Genomic DNA, 22,450 nt, shown 5'->3' on the forward strand with positions numbered 1-22,450 from the left:
GGCAAATTGGCCCCAAGTGCTGGGTGGCAAGTATCCACGCATGGTCAAGCCTACTCTCAGTTGTGTGAGAAAAACATCTCTTTGCATCTTTCACCCTGACTGCAATCACTGGAAAGACACAATTCCACAAAAGTAGGCTTATAGTCTCTCTATTGTCGCATTTTCTAAAAATCTTGTTTACTGCAGCCTAAAGCATTGAGAGTGAGGTAAATGCATGTGTCCCATGCTTCTATTTTTTCACTGGAATGGTTGACCAGGTGATGCCTGGCCAGTGGCCAAGTATGGCACAGAGAAATCCTGGTGTGAATGGGTTAGATACTCAGTTTGAATACTTGGCGTAGAGTAAATTCGTAAGACACTTATATCCATATTTAATTAACAATGGTAACAACAAGAAACTTATCTTGTCAGCTGATTGTCATCATGTTTAATTTTTTTTTTCCTGAGATATTAACTGTATTCTCTTTTGTTACATAACTTGTTTTGGAAATATTAAGTGTATAGTCTGTTATTACTTAACTTTTTATTTGATGCTTAAAGGGTAAGTGTGTAAGTGTACAAAGCTATAATAGGAAAACAAAATTGTGTATCTAGGTCTAGGAAGTAATGTAATAGAACAGATTAAATCTCACTTGTCCAGCAAACTCAGATGTTTTAAACTAGTGAAACTTATTTAAATGTTGAGCTAGTGTTTTTTAAGTGGGAGAAAGAGTCCTAAGAGTGGTATATAGAGTTGTTTAATTATCCAATCTATTCCAAGTAATATTGGTAGATGTCAATCTATGATAGTGATAGTCGCCTAAAACATCAACATCGAACGAAAGGAAAAGGAGAATGACGCAAATGTGTGCTTTGAGTATCTACTGATTCATTATTTCCCCTCAGTAACTGTAGGGTCTAGCCTCTGGTTGTGGTGAAGTGTCTTGAGGTCCCGTAATCATCTCTCTGGAGTAACTATGTAAAGAGACTTGTGCTTTCTAGTTAATTTCTTAGTGCATATATTAATAGTAAAATTGCTAGCAAATATCTTGTTGTTGTGGAGCAGGATGATATGTAATATGAGATCCCTGACAGACACATGGAGTCAAAGAAAATGAAATAGACTTTATTGGCGATAGTAATAGAATATGAATTGACCCTGTCGATGTTCCTCTTTTAACAGACTAAATAGAAATATTCACCTGCAAACCAGGTAGCCAAGGATTGGTGTCAGCAATGATTAAAGGGATAAGTAAAGGGGTTTAAGTTATTGGAGGTGAGTTTCATAAAGCATTTAGGAAGAAACTCTCCATTTACGTATTAAACCACCCTCGTTTGTTGTTAGTTAACCTTTTGGGGCTGTAAGTTTGCCCTTTGATGTGTTTGTACCTTTTTTTTATCCTAAAGAAAGAAAAAAAAATACCAGTGAAGATAACTCCCTCCTCTGATCCCATGCCTTATATTTAACGTTGTTTAAGGATCTTATTAAAAAAATATATGATGTACGTGTCCCCAGTAGAGAATATATTTTCCAATATGTTATCCATTAATATCTTGGTTTACTGGAATATATTTTTAGATTTTTTTTTTCCCAATCTGCCTTTGATTATGTATATATTATTATTATTATATATATAATATATATATGTATATATATTTTTTTCCTTTCTTCTTCTTCTCCTCCTCCTTCTCCTTCTCCTCCTTCTCCTTCTTCTCCTTCTCCTTCTCCTCCTCTCCTTCTCCTTCTCCTCCTTCTCCTTCTCCTTCTCCTTCTCCTTCTCCTCCTTCTCCTTCTCCTCCTCCTTCTCCTCCTTCTTCTTCTTCTTCTTCTTCTTCTTCTTCTTCTTCTTCTTCTTCTTCTTCTTCTTCTTCTTCTTCTTCTTCTTCTTCTTCTTCTAAAGAAAGTAGAGCATATATCTAGAGGAACCCTAAAATCCCCTTACACTAGCTCCAATTCCAGCTAGGGATTATTTTACTTACAGACAGATCTCTTATGGTAACATAGTGTTATACCAGAATAATTTAATTATAGGAAAATGTGTGTATATATTTATATGCATGTATCTAATATACAGTGATATCACTCTACTCTTAACTTTGGAAATTTTCCAAAAAAGTAGAACCATGTAAACATAAGAATTTGGAAAGCAGACCTTTCACTCATTGTAACATTTGAACATGATCAACCATACCATTATAAGGTATATATCACCCTTGTTGATAACTGCAACCAAAGTCATACACTAATAAAGTTGTATGTTGGCTTACATATATCTATTGTTATTATTATTATTATTATTATTATCATTATTATTATTATTATTATTATTATTATTATTATTATTATTATTATTATTATTATTATTATTGTTATTATTATTGTTATTATTATTGTTATTATTATTGTTATTATTAATATTATTGATAATATTATTATTATTATTATTATTATTATTATTATTATTATTATCATTATATATTTGCATGCGTACATTGATTCATTTTGTAAGCTTTCTTGTTTTGGTTCCGAAGGTATTACTTTGAGCTTGAGTATTGTTTTGTTATAGTGATATATTTATTTTGTACCTGGCTTTGTTTATAGATTTTTTTTTTTTTTTTTAGATTTATGATATATTTGATATCCATTTTTTTTTGTAGCTACATATAAATTCCTATTAGTTGAGAAACTTGCTTTTCAATTTTTTTTAGCTGATAGTAGATTTTGTTACAGTTTGTACATAAAGTAAAGAATTATGTTTCATATATTGATTTACATTTTGTTGCATGATTGTAGATAACAACAAATTCTTGAACAATGTTTTCATAAATATAAAAAAGAAGCCTGCATGAATATTACATTTTTAGGTCAACCATACAGGAAGACAATTATATATTCTTTACTCTTGGTTTTACTTATGCCTTTGTAATATCATTTAAGAATTGAGAATGAAAATCAATAGTTTGTGAATATCTTACTTGTAAAAAAAAAAAAATGGGCAGAGCAGAGAGAGAACAGTGACGATGAGTGTAAGAACATCGGAAATTGTTGGCACCTCGAAGCATTTCTTTGTCGGCAGGACTCGGAGTTTAGGCGCTACGACTTCTATCCAGGGCAGCAGCTGGTGGGCTGCGCAAGGGCCTTCGAAGGGGTGGAATGGATATATCGGACTCGCGAAATGGAGGTCGCATTATCTAAGCCCCACAAATCGATTAAGGTTACTGTGGAACAAGTACAGGTATGATCCTTGGATACTGGTTTGGTCTGTATTTAGGTTTTTGATTAGATGTGTTTGTTGTGCTGTACCTAGCGTGGATTTTATTTTTCATGTTTCATAACAGTGTAAACATTTTATTTTACTTTCCTATACATATATATTTTACTCTATGGGTATAATTACATTATATCTAGACATTTCATACTGTGACTGTTCACAGGTTGTGCAGCTTGGTGTCCGTTGGCAGTGCCGTGCATTTTCTAACGACCCTAATGTAGACAAGGAGCAACCAAAGTATTTAGTTCAGGGGGAGGATTTGAAGAGGTGAGTGGTCACTATTTCAGTTTTTATTTATTTATTTACTTTTTTACTGTTAGAGTAATTTTTTTTTTTTTTTTTTTGCATTATCTTTGGTAACTGACATTTATTTTTATTATCATATTACAGCCTATTAATGATTGTGATGTGTTGGCAGTAAGTATTAATGGTATCATTACATTTTGCAGATGAATTATGAATGTACTAATTGTATCTGCACTGTTTTGTAAACTAAGATGCTGTAATTTTTCTGCAGGGTGAAGATGCTGAACGTATTTGAACCTTGCACACTGCAGCTTGGAGACCGTAACTATTATGTCTCGAAGGAAGGGGATGTGATCATGACACGTGACCAGTGGAGGAAGCTCATGGCAGCGCAGTTAACGGCGGACCACACCAATCCCTGTCCCTTGAGGCCTCGACCAGCCAAGAATAAGTCGAGTAGGTTTGACGGTTGTTTTCAAATGCTGTATTGAGGGAAAATGACCGTTTGATAGATTTGTGGATGTGTTTATTTTTCCCCCCTATAAGTTTGGGTGCCTGTTGTTTTGGTATTGCGTAATTGGTGTTTTTATTTCGATTATTGATTTTTTATTTAGTTGTCTGGAGTTAAGGGATAATGGAATCATTTCTGGAATGAATGGTGTTGTAATACATTCAGAATAGAAACTTACTTTGCAATATCTTGTGGTTGATTAATTAGGCATTGAATATCATCAAGAACCTTGAACTAGGATTTTGTTTATAGATCTGTGGGAACTGTAGTCTTTATGTGACTGTAGATTCTATATTGGAATTGTCTGATGTGTCCTAAAAGTTATCACTTTGAAAGAGTGAAAGTGTATGAAAACAGATATGATGAACTATCTAGATTTTTTTAATTGATTTTATTAGTGCTAGAGAATTCTTGCCTTTAATATTAATTTATGCACATTTTGTTGTGAAATCATTAGCTTGTTCCATTTTTATTTTTTCAAAGTTTGTGTTCTGCACTGCAATACTGCATTTTTGCAACTTTCTGTCACACAAACAAAAGTGAAAATTGTATAAGATTTTTATTTTACACTCACTTCTGCTTGCTGGTTATAATTTGTGACATTGCAGTATTTGCTGAAATGCTTTCACCTTTCCTTTTTTTGCACTTTTGCTCCACACTTTCATTTTCTATTTTATTTGATTTATTAAGTTAATTGCTTTACAGAAAGGAAACCCCGCTCAGGTTTAACAGGAGAAGTTGAGCAGACTGCAGGTATGGACAGGATTTGCACCACTCCTTTTGGTTTCTTTTAATATTTGATTTGTATCTCTTTTTGTTTAGCTTCTTTTGACAGTGTGACAGTGTCAGTTGAATTAACTACCAGTTACAGGCACTGCCTAGATTGTTATACTGTATAGACTTCAAAGGGATGACATGTAATTCCTTGTTATAGATGCCACCAAAAGTCCAACAAGGAATCCTCATATCCATTTTACATCTATTGAGTAGAGAGCCAGTGGCAGTGTGAGTGGAAGTTGTAGTTTAGTGTGTCATATAGCTGAGCTTTAAATCTCTTGTTTTAGAATATGCAGTAAAGATTAAACCTTCTTTGGGACTTCCTGAACATGTAGTCTTTACTTGTGTATAACTACTTAACTTTGTATGCTGGTACATGTATTGTCCTCTGTAGTTTTTTTTTTGTGTGTGAATTATGTTGCACACAGATGGCTACACAAGTGCTCAGTCACCAAGGATTTAATTAGCAGGCCTTATGTGACCTCACCTGATTTCTCCATTCCTTGATTTTTTTTATTTGATTCTATTGATGTTGATGTTATTATTATCATTATCATTATTTTTATTATTATCAGTATCAGTACCAGTACCAGTATCAGTATCTTTATTATTATTATTATTATTATTATTATTATTATTATTATTATTATTATTATTATTATTATAATAATAATAATAATTATTATTATTATTAACATTATGATTATTGTAATGTATTAAAATATCAACAACAATGAAAGATATGAAGGAATCTTCCCCAAAATCAAGGAAAAGGTGAACAGGTGAGATAGCTAAGGCTAATAATTGGCTCCTTTGTGACTAAGTACATCTCTGTGTAAACTTAATTAAAAGACTAAAAACACAGTGGACGTGGCATGTATGTCAAGCCATCCTAGCCAAAAGCATTGAGATAAAGGGGTTATGATAATATGTGTAGTAGTTTTAAATAGTATATGATTTTGTATATATATATAGTATGCATTTTATAACTCTGAAATGTATAGTTTTTATTTTTCTATGGGTGGCAAGTAAAGTGCTTGAATGGTTGTAAAAGATTTTGAGATTTAATAGAGAGTAGAATAAATTGGTCATATGCTAGAAGTTCAAGTATTTTATCATTTTCTAAATTTCTTCTCTTACTAGGCACAGAATCAGGTGCCTATCATAAGGTTTATATTGCAATATAGCTTGATATGAGGTTGCTTCTATACTAATATAAGGCCTGTTTAACCCCTAAAAGCTGCAAACGCTCCAGCCTGTCTATTCCCCCAACTTCAAAAAAGGCATGATTTTTCAAGGTTCACTAAAAAAAAATTTGGTTGCAGGTATTTGAATAGCTTTATTCCATTCCTAAAAACTGTATATTTCATTGCCATTTTTCAGATATACAGCATCAGAAAAACACAATTGAAAGATTTATAACACTTACCCCTCATGTATGAAAATGTGGAGAGATTACCATGAATATGTAAATAAAACCCACATATATAAATTTTTACATTCATCCAAAACAATAAAATGTTTATTTAGATGCATTTTTGTGATTTGCTTAGGCAGTGCAGGGCCTACATGGGGAGTATGGGTATAGAGGTGATATTGTGGGTGTGACCGAAGGAAACATGCTATACAGTAACAGATATATTAGTGGTCACTCTATATGTGTAACCCAGTTTTATCTATATCATATTACTGTATTCTACGTATTTTATACAATCATACATGTTTGTTACATACGGATTTTCACACACATATGCATATGCCCATGATCAGTGCTTTACCTGATTATTCATCTCTTCTTGCCACACTAGACATTCCAGTGTTGTTTTGTCTATCCCCTTCCACAAGAGCTTTGTATTGCTGTAACAATTCCTTGTTGATCACCAGTTGTCACATGCTAAATATATGACTTAAAGCGATCCTTAGACCACTGTAGGGATGCCAGGCAGACTCCCTGTGTGGAGCCAAGGAGCAACATCTCACTCCTACGAGCATCCATCATTCCTCTTCAAAAGAGTCAAGACAGCTTGGTTATCTACCTTATATCTTAACCCAATGCTGCCAGTCATGGCATATACATACATACTATGCCCACTGTGAGTTTACTTTATTAATTGTTTTTACATAGAGATGGCTACACTTGTACTAAGTCACCAATGAGTATTGCCTGTCTTGCCTGTATACAGTTTCCTTTATTTACGAAAATATGTTACGTCATCTTATTTTGCCATTATTAATGTGTATAACATTATAGTAATTACAATGTCTATAATAAAAATAACACCATAGACATTCATTGCATTGGTAAAAAAAAAAAAATCATGCCTACACACACTAATTGATTCCTTTGTGGCAAAGCACTAGCAGAGTCATCTATGTGCAAGACATTTCATAAGAAAATAAAAAATTGATCATAGCATTTTCCTGGCGGCATTGGGTTAAGCTCACCATCTACTATACTCTTGTAGGGCCCATCCCTTCGGTTCTACAATATGTCTTATTCTTAACAAAAAAAATCCTACCAGTTTATGACAGGACTGTGAGCATATTCTGCTGTTATGTTAGGTCATGGTTAATAGGACTTTAGGGGTGTTAAAAAACTATGAAGTCTTTCATTCATTTTATAGATATAGTGGAAGTGAACTGAGATTGGTTAGATATATGTACCCTGTCATATATGTCATCAGATAAATTGTTTTTCAAATGAGAGAACTTGTGTGTTTAGTGTTTTGCTTTTTTTTCACAGACGCCCCTGGTGCTCCTACAACAGTAGGTGGTATTAAAGGTAAGTCTAGATTTTTGTTTTCTCTTACATAATCTCATGATTTTAAGTAAGATTAGAATAAAGCCATGTATTTATGTTTGAAGCTGAATGCTGATCTTTTCATGTACTTCTAGACACAGAAGGCTCACCTGTGGAAGGTGCTCTTGGAGCTGAAGGAGGGCTACCTGCAGATGATGATACCAAAGACTTTAATGCAGATAGTGATGGATATATTGATGTAGATACTGATGAATTTTCCGACACAGCTTCAGTCAGTAGTGGGGCATCAACAGGATCTGTAGGTCAGTATCTGCTTATGTTATTTGTCTATTGATTTTTTGTGAGAATAATGGAACACAGTGTTGAGAGATACATGGGTGTTTTAGTTTATATGTTCAATTTTTTTTAGATATAAACCTTTTTTCATTTTAGTAACATTATTGTGATCTTTTAAATTGATTTTCAGTCCATTGTGCTATTGGTTTGATTATATAGTGTCTATTTTTTAGAAACCAATAAATTTTGTATCCATTTGTTCACAGGGAGGCGAAACAAAAAGGGACCTGCATTGATGACAAAAATGATGAAAAAGCGCAAGCTGAAGAGGGCAAAAAGGAAGACCACCAATGAGGGACCAGCGATTAAGACTGGAGATCAGTTGGTTGTTGAAACTCTCATGACAACTTCTAAAGCAGATGTTGTGTGGCAGGTTAGTTTTGTTTGTTAGCTCATTGTTGTTTAAGACTTGAGTAGTGCTCTGTTGTTTTTTCTTTATTGAATATAACTTTGATGAATTTTGAAAGGCAAACAAAATTTTAATTGCATTCAAGTGTATATATCTATTAACCTCCTTATTTTACATACATTGCTTTACAGGATGGATCACTGGAGAAGCGTATTTTGTCAACAGTCCTTTATCCAATTCATCATTTGGATGACCAAGAATTCTTTCCGGGTGACTTTGTGGTTGAGCAGGACTCAGTTGATCCACATGAGTATGGTGTTGTGCAAAGGGTTGATCATGCTGGGAGGACATCCATTGTAAAGTGGTTCAGAACTTACACAGCTGGAAATGAACCACAGTAAGTAGTAAATGGGAAGGACCCTTATTAATTACTACAGTGTTGCATTATTTACAAAACTGAATTGGTGCTAGTATTGTAATTAATATAGTTAATATATTGGTACCAGGTACCAATATATTAACTATGTATGTTTACAAGTCCATGAAGTCAGTACAGGACAACAGATTTATTGAAATTTTCCTTGAGATAAAATGTTTGAATCCATGGCTTAGACTGGTAGCTTGATCTCACCTACTTACTCCAATCCTTGAATAAAAAAGTATATATTTCATACTTTGTTATTATTATCACAATTTTCTTCATATTGTTATTATTACTGTTATTATTATGTTGTTATTAATAACAATGATAATAAAAATTAAAATTTCTTCTTCCAAAAACTCTAGGAATGATATAAGTAAGTGAGGTGTAGTAGGCCTAGTACTTGACTCCTTGGTGACTAAGCATCTCTGCAGCCATCTGTATTTTAAAAAGTTTATAAAAAGGTATTGCATATGTCCATGCACTCGTGGCAGTGACAGTTGAAATAGAGAGTACCTTTTGCCCTTCCTATAATACTTTGCCCATTTTCAGGCCAGAAATGTTACGTGAACAGGAAGTGAGTGTGTATGATTTGCGCGACCATCCGGATTTCCGCTACCGTCCAGGCTCTGTAGTTATAAGAGTGGCCAATTTTGAAGAGTGTCAGACCTGTTCTACAGGGCAAGTTTTAGATAACTTTCCATCCGGAGAAGTGAGTGAATGAAATAACCTTGTTTAAAGTTCAGAAAGTTTTAGGTATACCACATATGGTACTTTTGATAATGCTGAAATAGCACTGTGGAAAGTGCTTCCCATGCACAGTGATGAGAAGAGAAATGAGTTAAGACCTAGGATATATTTTAGAAACATACAGTTTTGTGAGATCAAATGTTCCTAGAGAACTGTATTGCTGTTGTATGTGAAGGTAAATAAGTGGTTAAATTTATCAAGTATTTCAGTAGTCTTTTGCCTTTTCTTTCAGTAAAAATAATGAATGTTTGCCCACAGGTAAGCGTTTGGTGGGTAGATGGGAGAACATCAGTATGTTACCCTCAAGATCTGTACAAAGTGGGTGAGTATGACTCAGATGATGGAGAACTTTGGGATGACACGGCCTCAGATGAGTCGTGGGAGACAGAAAGTGAACATTCTGTGATTGCAGAGTGAGTTCCTTTTGATTTTTATTAAAAGATATATGCATATATGGTGTATATAAGACTTTATATATTGTTTTTTGGTTAACACTGTTTTAATGTATATATTCTAAATTAAACTTTATTGTAGGGAAAGTGAAAGTGAAAGTGAGGGAGTACTTAAAACAAGACTTGTAGCAAACATTGAAAAAGCTCGCATAGCTATGAGTCGTCTAGAAGAAATTTTTACACAGAATCCTGCACTACAGACCACCGCAGTTATGAAACAACTTTTAGATTGTTACAAAGAATGCAGGTAGGAGGGTTTGCTCTGAGATTTTTGTTGTCACTGGAAAAAAATATATATACATAGGAAATTTAAATTTGTTTACAGTTATCACTAAATCAACACTTGCCATGATACTGTTAAGATCACAATTTCTGAAAACGTTGGCAAAGATAAGACTTTTATGCTTGTAATTTTTCCAGGTACATGGATAAGCTGATGGGAACAAGCTTCTTCCATGAAAGCAATTTCCAGGGACTGATAGAGAAGGTTCGTGAGCGTGGCAGAGCATCAACAACTCAGCGCATGACGGAGCAAATTAACCGCCTCTTTTCGGCCTCGGACTCGGAAGGCCCCCTAACTCCCATCATGAACTGCGGAGAGGGGAGCAAAGCTGGCACGGGGAATTTCGACAGCGCTAAGGAAGACACGTCCAAGCCAAATAAGGATAATCTGTGTAATAAGGATATGAAACACAACAAGGAGAGTGGGGGATCTTGCAACGCAGACAGCGACATCCTCTCCTCCAAAGATGCCATCCTCAGCAGTTCGGCCACGTTGTCGGAGAATTTGGCCAATCTCAGCTTCTCTCAGGGGTTAGCGTTGAATTATTCTGTATGGAATAAAGTAATATTTATGAAGATATACTTATTGAGAAATCTGATGGTTTTTGAGAAATCTGATGGTTTGTTTTAAATATTTCATTGATATATTTTGATGTGTCTCTCTTTTTTTGAAGAAGAACCAGTAAATCCGAGAAGGTTCTAGATGGAGGACGAAGTAGGGGGGGTGAGCTACGGCATAAGAGAATGAGTGAAACTGACATGACTCTTCACGAGAAAGTCTCCTCAGACGCACGAATGAAGGACTCCAAAAGTTGTAATGATCTGAAGGTAGGTGTAATGGTGGCTTTTCTTCTCTTTCTCTGTTTGTCTCCTTCTTCCCCTCCCCTTTCTGTCTTGCTCTCCCCTCTTTCACTTTGTTACATTCCTCTGCCTCCGTTTTCCCCTCTGCTGTCTCTCTTTCCTTTTGTGCTCTCTCTTCTCTCTCTCTCTCTCTCTCTCTCTCTCTCTCTCTCTCTCTCCTCCCTCCCTCCCTCCCTCCCTCCCTCCCTCCCTCCCTCCCTCCCTCCCTCCCTCCCTCCCTCCCTCTCCTCCCTCTCTCTCCTCCCTCCTCTCCCTCCCTCCCTCCTCCCCCTCCCTCCCCCTCCCTCCTCTCCCTCTCCTCTCTTCCTCTCTCTCCCTCTTCCTCTCTCTCCCTCTCTCCCTCTCTCTCTCTCTCCTCCCTCCCTCCTCTCTCTCCCTCCCTCCCTCCCTCCCTCTCTCCCTCCCTCCCTCCCTCCCCCCCTCCTCCCACACTCTCTCTCTCTCTCTCTTCTCCCTCCTATCTCTCCTCTCTCCTCTCTCACTCCTCTCTCCCTCTCCCTCCTCTCTCTCCTCTCTCCTCCCTCCTCTCTCCTCTCTCTTCCCTCCCTTCCTCTCCTCTCCCTCCTTCCCTCTCTCTCTCTCTCTCTCTCTCTCTCTCTCCATCCCTCCCTCTCCTCCCACCCTCCCCCTCCCTCCCTCCCTCCCTCCCTCCCTCCCTCCCTCCCCTCCCCTTCCCTTCCCTCCCCCTCCCTTCCCTTCCCTTCCCTTCCCTTCCCTTCCCTTCCCTTCCCTTCCCTTCCCTTCCCTTCCCTTCCCTTCCCTTCCCTTCCCTTCCCTTCCTTTCCCTTCCCATCTCTCTGTCCCTCCTCCTTCCTCCTCTTCTTTCTTTTTCTTCTCCTCCTCCTCCCCTCCTGCTGCTGCTCCTGCTGCTGCTCCTGCTGCTGGTCCTCCTCCTGCTCCTCCTCCTGCTCCTCCTCCTGCTCCTCCTCCTGCTCCTCCTCCTGCTCCTCCTCCATCACCACCACCACCACCACCACCACCACCACCACTGCTTCCTCTTTTTCTTCCACCTCCTCCTCCTCTTCTTCCTCCTCAGCCTCCTCACTTGCCCTCCCTCTCCCTGTCTGTCCCTCTTTCTTTCGCTCTCCCCTACTCCACTTCCCCTTTCCCCCTTTTCCCCCTCCCTCCCCCCTCCCCCCCCCTCTCTCCCCCTCTCCCTCTCCCTCCCCCCTTCCCCCTCTCGCCCCCTCTCCCTCTCCCCTTGCCCCCTCTCTTCCCCTCTCCCTCTACCTTTCCCTCTCCCTCTCTTTCTCTCTCTCCCCCCTTCTCCTTTACTATGATCTCCAGCCTTGTATTACTCTCCTATTACCTTTCCTGAGAATGTTGTGGGTTCTGTTATAGATGTTACAAATCATCACAGTTGGCAGGAAAATTTACGAGAGAATTCCATTTTTTTCTGAAGGTGTCCTCAGAAGTCATCAGTGGCGTAACAGAGGAGATCCGCACCTCTCACATGTGTGCTCAGTTGTGCTCTCTCATGAAGGCTCAGTTGCTCAAAACCTACGAGGAGGTTGTGTTCCGCTTTGGAGGCCACTTTGACATGAGTCTCATGCAAGCTTGTCAGGTACAGTTGGACACATTAGATAAGCATTTGTTGTCTGTGTATTGTGAAATTTTTCAGAATTAGGATTTTTTGTTTTGGTATATAGGTATGAGATAGTGATAATATTGTTGTAAATTTCACTTCTATACAGGATTCTGAGGGTGCACATGGGGAAACCAAGGACATCCTGCAGGATGATAACAAAGAGAACATTCCAGTGTTTATTGCAGAAGACATAGTTAATGAAAATACAACTACCATTGCACTTGGTCAGGCATGTAAACTTTAGACTTCTTTGTATTATGTGGAAAATATTTGTTGGTTGGTTTGATTCTTTTTCCATAATTATCTGAAAGTCATCAGAACCGTATATACAGTTACAAAGTAATGCACACTTTCTCTGCAGGTTGTTCATCAAACTGTGATTCCAGTGGAGAAAAAGGAAGAAAACTACGAAAGTATTGATGACAAACAGGCTCTCGATGTCAACGTAACTAATAACGCCTCCCTTCTGCCGTCTCCTGTGGTGACCGATGACATGATCACCTCCAATGGGAACAGTGGAGAGACGACTGACAAAAATACCTTCTCAGATGAGGCAGAAAATGAGGCTTTGATTGATTCCATTATTGCAAATGCTGTTGCAGCAGTCAACGGAGAAGTTGGGTCAGCATTTACAACAGGATCCGATTGCTTGTCAAGTCCTTCTGAAGGTTGGTTTAGCTTTATTCTTCATCCTGCTTTCCACTATTGGTGGGAAGTTCAAGTTTGTCGAATTTGATGGGTGCAGATAGGTTCATTTTACTAGGAGTGTTGCATTGCGTGTTCCAAAGATCTGAAAAAGAAGAAGAGGAAATAGTTATTTCTTGAGAAGAAATAGTATGGAATCTGGTTACTATGAAATGAAGGAAAATGAGAAATAACAGAACCATAACATATATGTTCTCCTGTTTGTCTTTTAAAAGTAGACTAAGCTACTCTGTGTGTGTGTGTGTGTGTGTGTGTGTGTGTGTGTGTGTGTGTGTGTGTGTGTGTGTGTGTGTGTGTGTGTGTGTGTGCGTGTGTATGTATGTATATGTGTGTGTGCGCGCGCGAGAGAGAGAGTGTGTGTGAGTGTGCGAGTGCATATGCCTGTGCGCGTGCACATATATTGCAGATTTATATAGGTACAAGTACTCTTATTTAATTCTGATTGTTAACGTGTTATTTAGTGTATGTGTGTGTGGGTGGGTGGGTATGTGGTTATGGGTGTGTGCATGTGTATGTGCATGCGTACTTGCATTTATGTATATGTGTCTGCGTGCGTGCGTGCGTGCGTGCGTGCGTGCGTGCGTGCGTGCGTGCGTGTGTGTGTGTGTGTGTGTGTGTGTGTGTGTGTGTGTGTGTGTGTGTGTGTGTGCGCGTGTGTGTGTGTGTGTGTGTGTGTGTGTGTGTGTGTGTGTGTGTGTGTGTGTGTGTGTGTGCATGCATTTGTGTGTATGTGTGCAAGTACATGTGCTTAAGCGTTTGGTGTGTGTATTTGGAATTTTGTGTGTATGTGGGAATATGTAAATGTGTGTGCATGTGTGTGTGTGTATGGTTGTTTTTGTTCATATGTGCATGTGCTTATCCTTGTTTACATATGTGGAACATGTGTGACTCTGGGTTTGTCTGTGCTTTTAAACTTTGTCTCTGCACAGCTGTTTATATAAATATGGTTTTGCATGTCTGGACAGATATATACATATGCACACACAAAGTGTATGTTCATCTATTTATTCTTTATTTTTGGTTGTGCATTCTCCTTCCAGTTTAATCCTCCTCTATACTTTTTTTTCTCTCTTATGTGATCAACAATAATACTCTTATCATTATAGTTATCATCATTCATTCTGATTATAAATACATTATAATGAGTATAATTTTGATGATGATAATTGTAAGCCCTTTTTCTGCATCTCCTTCCCAGTAAGTCAGCTCCAGTACTGTTTCCTAGATTATCATTATCATGCCTCTTTATATTTCCTTTTTTCCTCTTCACATTGTTTGTCTTATGATCTGCAAAGACTGTATGTATGCCAAAGTTTTCAACATGTATATTGAAAATGATATGAAAACAAAATGAAAAGAAAGGAAGAGAAATCACGTTTGTGTTGTATTGTAATGTCAGTGAACTGTCAATGATTTTGTTCACCCTGTCATGTGTTTCGTGTCCTTATCTACCTTTTCCGCTTGCCACATGCTGCGTTGGTAGGCAGTGGACAAGCAGTAGGAAACTCCGAACCCAGCACTGAGCCTGATGGTGAGACCCCTGTTGCAAGTGTTTTGTATTTATAGGACACTGGTTATGCATGTGTGTACTTGTGCCATAAGCTAGTGATTTGACTCAGCATCATGGAGTGAATGCCAAATAGCATACAGTAAAGTTCTCTAGTTTTTTCAGGGGAAGCTGTCCAGTAGTTGTGTATTTGGATGTTTTATCATGTATATATTTTTTTTTCTAAGAAGGAAAGGTTTAGTATAGCTAAGAATGTAAGTGGAAGAGGGACTTGGTGAGGAAAGGTAAGTAAATAAATGGAATGATAAATGTCGTCTTGAATTCATCTAAGTCTACAAAGGCCCATGTGGTACTTTAGTGTTAGATAAGCTATTGGTGAAGGATGACACATGGATGTAAGGCAAGTGCCATATAGAAACAGGTATTGTTGATTGGGTTATGGTGTTTGGTACTTTCTGTGTTGACGATGTAAATGACGGTGAAGGGAATCTTGGAAGATGGCAAGGTGAATTTTCTTAGTGTGTTTGAACATATTTAACATTTCTGTTAATATTAAAGAACGTTTTGGTTGATGTTGTCATCAAATATTGTTATTATTGTGTGTTATTACAATTATAAGTATATTTTATTTAGTAGTAGTATTTTTTAAATCCATGTTCTGACTTATTGTTTGCATTGATACGTGTATATTTGTACAGGCATATAAAAAGTAATTAATTTATTATATCATAGATTAAACAGACACAGCCAGACAGACACATAGATAGCCAGGTTTTGAATGACTGAATGAATTAATGTCTAATGGACTGACTGACGGAGACAGACAGGTAGACTAAAGGGACAGACAGACAGAGACAGACAGACAGACAGACAGACAGACAGACAGACAGACAGACAGACAGAGACAGACAGAGACATACAGACAGACAGACAGACAGACACAGACAGAGACATACAGACAGACAGACAGACAGACAAACAAGTAGATAGATAGATAGAATGAATAATGTGGATACATAAATAGATACATAAATAAAGTGGTATTCATACACACACACACACACACACACACACTCACACACACACACACACACACACACACACACACACACACACACACACACACACACACACACACACACACACACACACACACACACACACACACACACACGCTCATGCACATGCACCCTCCTACCCTCACCGACACACATACATATACATAGATATAAATACATGCACATACGTATACATACAGCTTTGCATATGTAATCTGTACACCTAATATGTATAGAGAAAGCACACAGGCACACAATTCATGTACCCATAAAGACAAATGCATATATAGCTATGCATGTATATATAGTCTTTGTAATTATAGAATTATACTATTGTTTATTTTATTTTATTAAAATTCATATATTGAATTTCATTTATTGCATATTATTTTTTTACATAGCTAATAAATATGTGTAGCTGCATGATTCACAGAAATATATCTGCTATCAGTATTATCATTACCATATATTTCTTATGTATTTTTAATGGATTGTTCTAAGTTTAGAATCTTTTTTATTCATTGAAGAAGCAGGTAAATTAAGATCTTATGTCTGTTGTGACCCAGACTTTCTTTAAACAAATTCCTGATGTGCTTAGCTTTGTGTAAACGAGTGAATTGTGAATATTTGAAGTTTAATGCTTGGTATATATACATATTTTTTTTTCAAGAGGTCTTTGCTCCAGTATAAAAGACTGAATACTTTGTTTAGGAAATTTTGTTCAAGCAAGAAACTTTCTTTAAGGATGTGAGCCAAAACAGTTTTTTCCTCTGCTTATCACGCAGGTTTTGAAGTTTTGGAAGCAGCTCCAGACAGTCACAAGTTTAAGCTGACAATGTTCCAGCCAACCGACCCGCCTCACTTCTACAGGACAGTGCGCAAGGAAATGAAACTTTTGAAGACCTCCCTCCCTCTAGGAATCTGGGTCAGAGGTTATGAAGACCGTATGGTAAGATCGAGTTATCATTTCTGATTTGTGCATCTCTCCTCTGATTTGCTACCATATATGTTTTTGTTTTGTTTTGTTTTCATTTTTATTGCTTCTTTTGAAGGAACAAGGTGCTGACTTTTTTATTGTCCACTTTTCATAATGTGTTATAGTTGTTTCATTTATGTAGTTTCCAGAATTTCAAGATGCAATTTTTTGTCTCTGTGTTGGCCTTGTGACACTCGGTTATGTTTAATATCATTATGGCAAATGGAACTCAAATGCCACATGGCAAGTATTCATGGCATGTGCTTGAGCCTGTTCTGTGTTGTGTACATTAAACAGCTTTTTGTTGTTAGGCCCTGTCTGTAGTCTTTGAGATCATCGAGTATCTTTTTAGCCTCTTCATTGAGAAATTATGTATGCTTCTGCCAAAAATGTTGAGAGAGCAGGTTAAATTTATATTTCCTATGTTTTCAACTTTTCTCTCAAGTGGCTTACTCTTTGTGATGCCCAGTGCATGGCTTGTTATGATTTGGTAAGACCTGTCATTTTTAGGCTAATATTCAAAGAAAAAGAATTACTTTGCCTTTCCGATATATTTTTATTCTAGACCATTTTCACCTTTCTTTTACTCACAGTGCCACACTAACAAAATGACATAATTTTTTTATGTATCACTTGTATCCAAACCATGATATAATGTTTTTGCATATTCAGAGGTACATGATATTCATTTTAGTTACTAGATCAAACCTCTAGTAAACTGATTATGTACATTAGAGTCATTTCAATATATAAGTTGTGTGACACTCAGTGTACAAGTTAGTATGTGATTTTATTGAGGGATGAAAAAAGGAGTTTCTCCAAATCTTATTCTTACTCCCATGGCTACAGTACTTCCCTTATGTGTATCATACTTCAAGATATGGCAGAACGCCGAATGACAATCTGAGTAGTTGATATGAGGAGACTGATCATGTAAACTAGGGTAGAGATTACTTAAAAGTTCACAGCAACAGCAACAGAGCACAATTCTTTGGTGAGTGATATCTTCCAGGCATAGCAGGCGAGTGATTTATGTGCTAAATATTGCCCTTTATATACAAAACAGCCAATCCACGTGCAACATGCCCACATGCAACATGCCTTGGGGCATGTTGGATGTGGGCATGAGGGTACCTTATAAAGAACATCACAAAATGTAATGCATGCATCATAGTAACACAACTTTTTCTTTACAACAGGATCTATATTCCGTCATGATCCGAGGACCAGAGCGCACACCCTATGAAGATGGCCTCTTCTTCTTTGACTTCCAGCTGTCAGCGGACTACCCGCGTGCACCGCCTCTCTGCCACTATGTTACTTACTGCTCTGACAAACTAAATCCTAACCTTTATGAAGATGGCAAGGTATACCAGCTTTCTGAATATTTTTTATTTTATTTTAGTGGCCTAAAGAATGTCCAAAGAGCAATAATCATTAACAGTAATCAGAATCAGGAGAGTATTATGAACAAACAGGGGTCATATTTTTCTCTTTGTTTCTTTTTTTATTTAGCCATATAATTCCAGCAAAATATTGTGTTGCAGGTGTGTGTTTCATTGCTGGGTACATGGAATGGAAAAGGCACAGAGGTGTGGACTAGTCAGAGTAACCTTCTGCAGGTCATCATATCCATTCAAGGTAAGATTATGTGTTACAAGGAAAGAGAAAAAAGAACTACTGATATCATATATTGATATATCATATATAACAGAATGGTTGTTTTTTATTAACCCAATGCCGCTGGGAAAATGCTGTGCTCTTTTTAATTTTTTTTATGACATGTCTCTGCACATCGTTCTTAGCCACAAAGAAGTCAATTAGTAGACCTTGTGACCTTACCTGATTTCACCTTTTCTTGAATTTGTGGGAAAACTTTTTTTTTTTTTACTAATGCTATGAATATTGATGGTGTTCTTTTTTATAGTAATTATAAATACTATGTTATAAACATCAGCAATAGCAGAATAAGATCATGTAAAATATTTTTGTAAATCAAGGAAAAGGGTAAATAGGCGAGACAGGCAGTACTCGTAATTGGCTTATTGGTGACTTAGTACAGGTGTAGCCATTTATGTGTAAAAACAATCAATAAAGCAAACTCACAATGTATGTACATGCCATGCCTGGTGGCATGGGGTTAATTAGATTGTGAATTTAGTACTTGAAGTACAGTATATGTAATTGTCTCTACTAACTTGTATCTTATTAGGGTTGATCCTGGTAAGTGAGCCATATTTCAACGAGGCCGGCTATGAGCGACAGAAGGGTACCCAGCAAGGGAGGGAGAACTCTCGAATGTACAACGAAATGGTGGTGCTAAAGTTAATACAAGCCATGGCTAAGGTTATTCAAGCACCTCCTGACATCTTTAAAAAGGAAATTATTCAACACTTCCATAAGAGGGCTTTTAAGTAAGTTTTTTGAAAATTTTTATTTGCATTTTTCCTCCCTCCCCCTTTTTTTTAATGATTGAAATTTATTATCCACATATTCCTGGATTACATGATTGTTTTTTGTTTTTAAGAAATTGTATCTTAAAACCTTCCTGTAATAAACAAGTCAATAAACACATTGTTAGCTTAGTTGGGAGCAGACCTCGGATACTTATTTCACTATTTATATAAATGTATGTCTCCATGCTTTGTTTGTAATGTATTATCTAATATATTAATCTCCCTTTCCAAAACAGAATGTCATGAGTGTCTCTGGAGAGAGATTTTTTTTGTCCTTTCAAAGTATACAAATTCATACTATCATGAAATAATACATAATAAGAATAGGATGATAAGCCTCATATCATTCCAGATTTTTGATTCATTGTGTTTATAATACTGGACTGGTTTCCATTTTCATTATGTAATTCCTATTTGAAGGGCCAGAATGAGGTTAACTTTTAAAGGATAAGACATTTTTATATCAAATACACTTCCATATCTTAGGAGAATTGGTGAATGAACAAATAAACCAGAACGCGTGAAATGAATGTATGTTTAGATTCTGTGCTAATGTTGGCTTTGTGACCGCTTGACAGATTAGTCCAGAGACTTGAATGCTGGCTAGAAATATCAGAAAACCACAATGCTTCACATCCATTGTCTCCCACAACCCCAACAACTTTCAGGGAGATATATCCATCAGGTATGACTTACACATTTTTATTCATGTGATTGTAAGCATATACATGCCCTCATACCTCATCAAAGTTCCTGGATGGTATTTCTTTTTATTTTTTCATTTTCCGTTTTTCCCACACTCCGCAGATGCTAGTGTTGAATTGCCGGAATTCCCACTGATTCCAGCCTCCAAAGGGTTCTGCATCACCCTTCGCAAGACACTAAAACAATTTAAGTCCATCCTTGAGTCTGTTGGTGTGTCGACAGACCAGAAACTCCAGGCCCGTGAGTTAGATAGCAACTTACCCAAGACTGCCATTAGCTCCTGCAGCGTCGAGACAAAAGTTGCTAAAGCCACGTGTGTCGAGACGGAAAAGGAAAAAGTTGTCGGTGATAACTCGTAGCTATTGTCCAATTCTAGCTTATTTATCCCTGTTATTACTAGTGTATTTATCAATGTTAATAATCAGTGCCTGTGTGGATTGTGGTGTTCGTTAAGTTTTGCAAATTGTGGACATTATAAGATCGTAGTCTCCTCTGATACAAATTTAGATCTTTTTCCTTTCTGCAATGAAGCCAAGAGGAGATGATATTTTGCCCTCCCAGTGACTTTGTTTCATTATTCTGAAGATTCTTTTCGATAAGTACCTAAATAAAGACATTTGTGTTGGTGCACCATTTTTGATAAATCTGTTTATGGTCTTCTTTCATATTTTCCAATTATTATGCATTTTGAACATAGATTGTTGATATTGATACAGTATACAGTTTCAACCAATTTTTTTCCGCATTATTATTACTGAAAAAGGAGATGACTTTAACATAATGGCAAACATAGGAAATGATACACCTTTGTTAGATATTTTAATGATGATTTTTTTTTTTTTTTTTTTTTAATAAAGATAATTTTGATAGATTCTTTCAGTTTTTCATGTTTGACTTACAAGAAATTAAAGGAATCTCTTTATTAGTCTATGATATTAGCTAATGTACCTTTCATGTCATATGACTAAGATTTGGTGGTTTGTCGCTTCAGATATGTCGGTTTCTGAAGCTGATTTTCTTTACAATTTTAAAGTGGTTGCCGTACCTTAGGTTTTCTTACCAAAACTGAGATTAAAAATATTTATTTGCATTAACGGAACAGAGTAGGTTCAGCTGTTTTAGGAATATTGTTATGCAAGTTTTTCCATGGTCTATGGTATTTTTGGTTGTGATATTTTTTATTTTAACAGTATTATAGAAAAGGACAAAAAATATCATTCACTCTAGCTGATTTAATTTCAAGTTCAGTGCAAAGGGTATTCAGTTACCATAGAAAGAGAGCGAGAGATATGGCGAGCTGACTTTTTGTATGCATCATTTGAAAAGAAATTATAAATAATTTTTTTGAATTAATTGATTTATTTTTTATTTTTATTCATATGCTGCCTTTGTGCCTGCTAAAGAAGTCTTGGCAGTATAATTGATCAATCACAGGTAATAAGTATCAGTTAATGTGTTTTGTAGTTATCAAGTAATGCGTTTTATTAATCTCTGTATATTTTTCATTTTTTTATCATTATTATTTTCCTTTAGGGTGGGGGGTCTTTTCTAATATGATTATTGCTATTATCACAATTGTTATTACTAATAACTTCTTTTTTTCTTTTTCTTTTTTTCCCCGTCTTTGGTTTAGAATAAAAGGGATGCAATTTGATCATTTGATTGATATTAATGCATTTACTTATTTTTTTGTTAACTTCATTTTACAGGAAGACAGTTATAAAGGTTATGAAGTATGGAAGCTGTCAGAGCTGGAAATAGAAGATTTTTCCCTTTAGTTGAAATCTGTTTTATTTTGAATAGTATTGGAAATGAATATTGGCAAAAATGTGTATATTGATTTGTGAATCTTCTTGATTCCCGTTTGAAAAATTGTTATTAAAAGTAGTTAAGGTTAATATTAAACTGTTTTGTTGCTAATTGTGTATGATTGTGATATTCTATATTCTCTCATTCCTTTCTACATGTTGGTATAGATACAGTTGGTTAGATTTGTTTAGTTTACATTCTATGAAGAATACAAATTTCAGGAAATCCTTTCATTCAGTATAGTGAATATGAATTTATATAAAAAAAAGATAATCTGGAACTTCATTGTATCCTTATAAATATTTATAAATAAATTAATGGCCCATACCGTGGTTGCTACATAGCCTCCCCCTCCCCCTTTGAGCTGTAATAATTCTTACTTTGAACTGGCACATCTGAAGGTAGTTACGAACCCATTTCTGGTACTGATATAGAAATCTCAAATGACAGTCGTGGTAATGTCTTTTATCACCAGCTGTCAAGGAATGCTTGTCCTCACCAGTTGTCAAAAATGACTGCAAGTGCCACTGTTGCTGGTGTCTGCCTAGTCCTGTTTGATTCATGGGTCCTTCTTGTTTATCGGTCAAGTCTGATATTAGTTGAGGTTCTGGTAAAGTCTTGCTGCAATGTATTTGATACTCTCTCTCGG

At 36.5% G+C, this 22,450-nt stretch overlaps 1 protein-coding gene across 5 annotated transcripts in view; it reads left to right on the top strand.

The window, feature by feature from the left end:
- The window catches only part of LOC119576083 ((E3-independent) E2 ubiquitin-conjugating enzyme-like), a 30,824-nt gene extending 8,912 nt beyond the window's left edge, over positions 1–21,912 (top strand). For 2 of the 5 annotated variants that reach the window (XM_037923621.1, XM_037923619.1), the window contains exons 4-26: positions 3,057–3,215; positions 3,415–3,518; positions 3,769–3,953; positions 4,714–4,761; positions 7,529–7,567; positions 7,681–7,848; positions 8,089–8,255; positions 8,423–8,628; positions 9,205–9,364; positions 9,661–9,815; positions 9,937–10,101; positions 10,275–10,667; positions 10,811–10,964; positions 12,400–12,561; positions 12,692–12,814; positions 12,947–13,253; positions 14,774–14,821; positions 16,641–16,804; positions 18,031–18,198; positions 18,379–18,472; positions 19,044–19,245; positions 19,866–19,972; positions 20,095–20,620. In XM_037923621.1, the coding sequence (XP_037779549.1) occupies positions 3,057–3,215; positions 3,415–3,518; positions 3,769–3,953; positions 4,714–4,761; positions 7,529–7,567; positions 7,681–7,848; positions 8,089–8,255; positions 8,423–8,628; positions 9,205–9,364; positions 9,661–9,815; positions 9,937–10,101; positions 10,275–10,667; positions 10,811–10,964; positions 12,400–12,561; positions 12,692–12,814; positions 12,947–13,253; positions 14,774–14,821; positions 16,641–16,804; positions 18,031–18,198; positions 18,379–18,472; positions 19,044–19,245; positions 19,866–19,972; positions 20,095–20,351 (3,735 nt within the window). In that variant the 3' untranslated portion in view covers positions 20,352–20,620. Of the gene's footprint in view, positions 1–3,056; positions 3,216–3,414; positions 3,519–3,768; positions 3,954–4,713; positions 4,762–7,528; positions 7,568–7,680; positions 7,849–8,088; positions 8,256–8,422; positions 8,629–9,204; positions 9,365–9,660; positions 9,816–9,936; positions 10,102–10,274; positions 10,668–10,810; positions 10,965–12,399; positions 12,562–12,691; positions 12,815–12,946; positions 13,254–14,773; positions 14,822–16,640; positions 16,805–18,030; positions 18,199–18,378; positions 18,473–19,043; positions 19,246–19,865; positions 19,973–20,094 lie in introns of all 5 variants that reach the window. The other 3 variants (XM_037923620.1, XM_037923624.1, XM_037923622.1) reach the window with 3 other exon arrangements.
- Positions 21,913–22,450: the final 538 nt, after the last annotated feature.

The sequence above is a fragment of the Penaeus monodon genome, chromosome 8 (assembly GCF_015228065.2).
Source record: "Penaeus monodon isolate SGIC_2016 chromosome 8, NSTDA_Pmon_1, whole genome shotgun sequence".
NCBI lineage: Eukaryota > Metazoa > Arthropoda > Malacostraca > Decapoda > Penaeidae > Penaeus > Penaeus monodon.